Raw genomic sequence first — 4,899 nt, 5'->3', positions numbered from 1 at the left:
GAACTGCAACTTTGTGAGTCGTGAGGCAAATAAAGCTCTCCATGGCTTGGCCAAAGTGGCTTGTAAACATCTCATTGATAAAATCTGGAGATATGAAACTCCAGCGTGTATTCGTGATGTTGTTTTGACAGAACAATCAGATATGTCATTGATTAACTCAGGAGTGCACCAAGGAGGCAGGTATGGACACCTAGTGGATGACACGAGACTAGTGCTTTAGTGTTTGTCGACCTAGAACTACAACTATGTGAGTCGTGAGGCAAATAAAGCTCCCCATGGCTTGGCCAAAGTGGCTTGTAAACATCTCATTGATAAAACCTGGAGATATGAAACTCCAGCATGTATTCGTGATGTTGTTTTGACAGAACAATCTGATATGTCATTGATTAACTTAGGAGTGCACCAAGGAGGCAGGTATGGATACCTAGTGGATGACATGAGACTAGTGCTTCAGTGTTTGTCGACCTGGAACTGCAATTATGTGAGTCGTGAGGCAAATAAAGCTCCCCATGGCTTGGCCAAAGTGGCTTGTAAACATCTCATTGATAAAACTTGGAGACATGAAACTCCAGCATGTACTCGTGATATTGTTTTGATAGAACAATCTGATATGTCATTGATTAATCTATGAAATATCAGAATTTTGTCTTTAAAAAAAAAATCTGTTAGTGCTTATCGACAATTTCTCTTCCTATTTAATGCCAATTCACAATAAATAAATAAATAACCTACTAATTGAAACAAGAGGATATGGTTATTCACCACTAAATTAAATCGATTTAATTAAGACAATCTGATATATATAGAGTACGTACTTTATCCTTATTAGGTGGGTAATTAATTTCGCAAATGTACTTTTTATGGGAAGTGAGTGATTTAATTTGTTAGGGAAATCATGGGTTTTATCAAGAAATTTTTTTACCTTCTTCCTCCGATCCTCTACACCAAACTGACATATATATATATATATCAGGTTTCTAGCCATTTTTATTTGTTCTGTTTGTTTTTTTTTTAGAGAGAAGATGGTGGAAAGATTTATATTCATTTTTTTGGCAACGACTTTGCTCGTATTAAGTGGCGGGGTTGATGCGAAAGCGAAAGCTAGAAAACGATTATCAGAAGTTAATCAAAAACTGAAGCTTCTCAACAAGCCTGCAGTCAAGAGTATTAAGGTATATTTTTCTAATCTCACTCCAGCCAACATCATTTTCTCAAATTTTAAAGAAATTGTAAATTTTCAAATTATATGAATTCAAGCCGTTCTATGCATCAAATAGCTTGGGAAATGTTACTTATTAAAAATGTGGCATGTTACTGAGACAATAAAAAAATAAAAATTCATTCCTAAATGCTTTTTCTTCACTTCAGTAAACTAAAAGACAATTGTTTTACTTAAAACTTTTCTATGACATAAACGGTAAGAACTTAATAAAAATATACGTAATTCTCATTAGTAACATGTCACATTTTTAATATATAGGTAGCATTTTTCATTCCGTTCGATACAAAAAAAAAAATAATAATAATAAAAAAAAAAATTGTAAGGAATCCTAATCTATCATGAATGTCAGGTTTTGGCTCAATCCAATTATTTGGATCTGTTTTGCCAAGTTTTCTTTTAGTTATCATGGAAGCCACCTATAGTACTATAGGTGGCTAGCTTCCATGATAACTATCAATTAGCCATTTACCCAAAAGAAAAACAAACATGTCAATGGGCCTGCAATGTTATAAATCTTATATTGTTCTGAGTTTATACTTGTTTTTTAAAAAACAAAATTTCATGCTTAATTGTGATTTAATTTCCTTGTTTGTTATTTGTTATGGATGAATCGAGAGATTTTGTTATTAATTATACACTAATTATTGCAAATGCATTAATGTAGAGTGAAGATGGAGATATTATCGACTGCGTTGACATCTACAAACAACCTGCTTTTGATCATCCTGCATTAAGGAACCACACCATTCAGGTGCATGCATTTTCTTTCATAACACCCCCCACCCCCCCCAATAGATTACTTATTCAAAACATTCAAAAATGAATTTTCTCTCAATAAATACTAACGTAGTGCTCAATAATATTCTATATGCTAAACTTTGATATATAATAAACGAACATAATTTGCGAAGTAGGAAATAGTGCTAAAAGTTCCCAATGGGTAGTTAAATCGGGTGATGACCACATTTTATGAAGCAAAGGTTACCATTCGAGTCTCCTTCTCCCATTTTCCTCTCCTTTACGTACTGTCAAAACAAAAAACAAAAAAACTTTCTGACAGTATATAATTACTCATGTCATGTGCAGATGAGACCCAGTTTTATTCTCCCATACGAGTCTTCTCATCTGCCAGCACCATCTCAAACTTGGCAAAAAAGTGGAAGTTGTCCAGAGGGAAGTGTCCCCATTCGCAGAGTTGGAAGGCAAGAGTTATTGAGGGCTGCTTCCCTTGAGCACTTTGGAAGGGACGGCCTGCCAACTTCACTGCAGGCAGTGAACACAACAAGTGATCATCGCTTTGTATACTATAACGCCTCCAAAATCTCCGTGTTACCTGCAGCCGACCACTCGGTAATTTTAACGGCCTATTTAGAGCTTGTTTGGAATTGCATTAAAAAGTTCAAAAATGTTTTTAATATTTAAAAAGTTGTTTGGTGATGCTTTTGTGAACCAGAGTGCATTTCTTATTACAACGGGATATAATTTTCTTGGAGCTAGAGGAGACATAAATATTTGGAGTCCAAGTGTGGAATCATCCGATGAATACACCACTGCTCAAATTTGGCTCAAAAATGGCGTTGGTGACATTGAATCTTTAGAAGCAGGCTGGATGGTTAGTTCATTAATTGAAATAATAATCAAAATTTTAATATAATTTTTTTTTTCTTTCTCAAGATTCAGTACTATTTATGGTCACTTTCTCTTCTTTCAGGTCAACCCAAATTTATTTGGTGATGCAAGACCCCGGCTGTTTGGACGTTGGACAGTAAGTATTTACAAAATAGAAGAGGAAAAAAAAAATCATATTTAATTATTAGGTTTTCATTTGATTTTGAATTTAGACTTTAAGTTTTCATTTTGAAGAATACAATTCTTAAGTTTTGATCAAGTTTAAAATAAGTTCATCGGTCATGTCACTTTCTCATTTCTTACATGTGTTTTTTTTGACACGCCATGAACACCCCAATGCAATGCTATGTTAATTAACTAGTTTTAAATCATTAATAAAAATAAAAACAGAAGACAAAAATAAAAAAAATAAAATAAAAAAATTGATCTAACACATGAAACTTAAAGAAATACTACTTGAAAACCTAAAGAACAACTCACAATAACAGAAGACTTCGGTTCTGTTGACATGGCATTGCATTGGAGTGTTGAGTAGATGTTGATATGTCAAATAAGACACATGTGACAGATGATAAACGGTTAACTTTGATGGTAAAGTGATCATAGATGAATCGTATTTTAAACTTGAACAAAACGTAAAAATCGTATTCTTGTAATTGAAAACTTAAAGATTACATTCCCATTAGATAAAAACCTAGCTAATTAAGGACTAAATATGATTTTTTTTTTTTTTCCGATGAAAAAAAGTGAAAATAATCATTAGCTATAAATGCAAACTCTGACAATAATATCGACTTCCTTCTCAAAACAAATAATATTTCATTAGCTATAAATTTATGATAATTTTTGTTTTTTTTTTTAATTAGTTGGACGCGTACCAAACGACAGGTTGCATTAACCATATTTGCTCTGGGTTTATACAAACTAGCTTAAACGTGGCATTAGGGGGAGCCCTTCAGCCTTTTACACAGAGAGGAGGACCGCTATATCAGATGAGCATCCGCATTGAGCACGTACGTAATAAAATTCCCCCTCTCTCTCTCTACTGATATTATTTGCATATATATATATATATATATATATATATATATATATATATAACCATTTTTTTCACTCAAAGGCCAAATGCTCCATGAAGTGCCAAGGCCAAGTAATTTTTTACTCGAGCCAATCCCATGAGGTTTTATAGATTATTTCACATTATTGACTTCATATATACATCTGTACAATTTTAAATCTGACAATAAAATAAATATTCTGAATTTCATTTGAAACGGGAAGATCATATTGTATCTTTTGTATTCATGGCACGTAAATGCATGATTTATGGGAAAGTGAAAGGCAATGTTTTACTTGTTTTAGGATCCAAGCACTGGTTCTTGGTGGCTATTATATGGTGATGAAATAGTAGGGTATTGGCCGGGAAGTATCCTGAATTATATGCAACAAAGTGCTACGAAAGTTCAATGGGGAGGAGATGTTTACAGCAAAAATGTAATGACAAGCAGCAACCACACAGCAACAGCCATGGGGAGTGGGGGTTTTGCAAATGGTTTGTGGGGAGTTGCATCTTTTATCAACAAGCTTAGGATCGTGGATACCTCTCTCCAGCTGAAGTACCCTCAATGGGTATTCGAATTCAGCGAGGAACCCAATTGCTATACCACCAATAACTACAGGGAAAATCCTGCCGACGAGCCTACTTTCTACTTTGGAGGGCCTGGTCGAAACCCTAATTGTCCATGAGAAACACGAGGTTTTCAATGAAGCAACAGATCATCATGATCTTTGTAGGAATATTGGTCTTGAGATATTCTACATTTCTACCAGCTTAATTATTCAATTGCGCATGTTGTTTTTTGAATTGATAATATGAGATTTTGTCACCTCAGCATTTAAAAATTAATATTTATCAACTCAATTACATTTATATGATCCTATGGCTGAGACAAGACGCAAGGCAAAGTTTCTAATTAACCATATATTAAGGGAGTCAAACATAGAAGTTTGAAAATAAAAATGTTCTAAAGCTTAGTTAAGAACAAATT

At 33.8% G+C, this 4,899-nt stretch overlaps 1 protein-coding gene across 1 annotated transcript; it reads left to right on the top strand.

Moving 5' to 3' along the window:
* Positions 1-1,022: 1,022 nt before the first annotated feature.
* LOC132185127 (protein neprosin-like) lies at positions 1,023-4,597 on the top strand. Its single transcript, XM_088518686.1, has 7 exons — positions 1,023-1,172; positions 1,887-1,973; positions 2,309-2,572; positions 2,676-2,834; positions 2,934-2,987; positions 3,718-3,864; positions 4,214-4,597. The coding sequence occupies exons 1-7, from the start codon at positions 1,023-1,025 to the stop codon at positions 4,595-4,597; spliced, it is 1,245 nt and encodes a 414-aa protein (XP_088374812.1).
* Positions 4,598-4,899: the final 302 nt, after the last annotated feature.

The sequence above is a fragment of the Corylus avellana genome, chromosome 7 (assembly GCF_965113065.1).
Source record: "Corylus avellana chromosome 7, dhCorAvel1.hap1.2, whole genome shotgun sequence".
Classification (NCBI taxonomy): Eukaryota; Viridiplantae; Streptophyta; class Magnoliopsida; order Fagales; family Betulaceae; genus Corylus; species Corylus avellana.
Note: the sequence above shows the minus strand (reverse complement) of the source record. Positions and strands in the feature narration are given on the sequence as shown.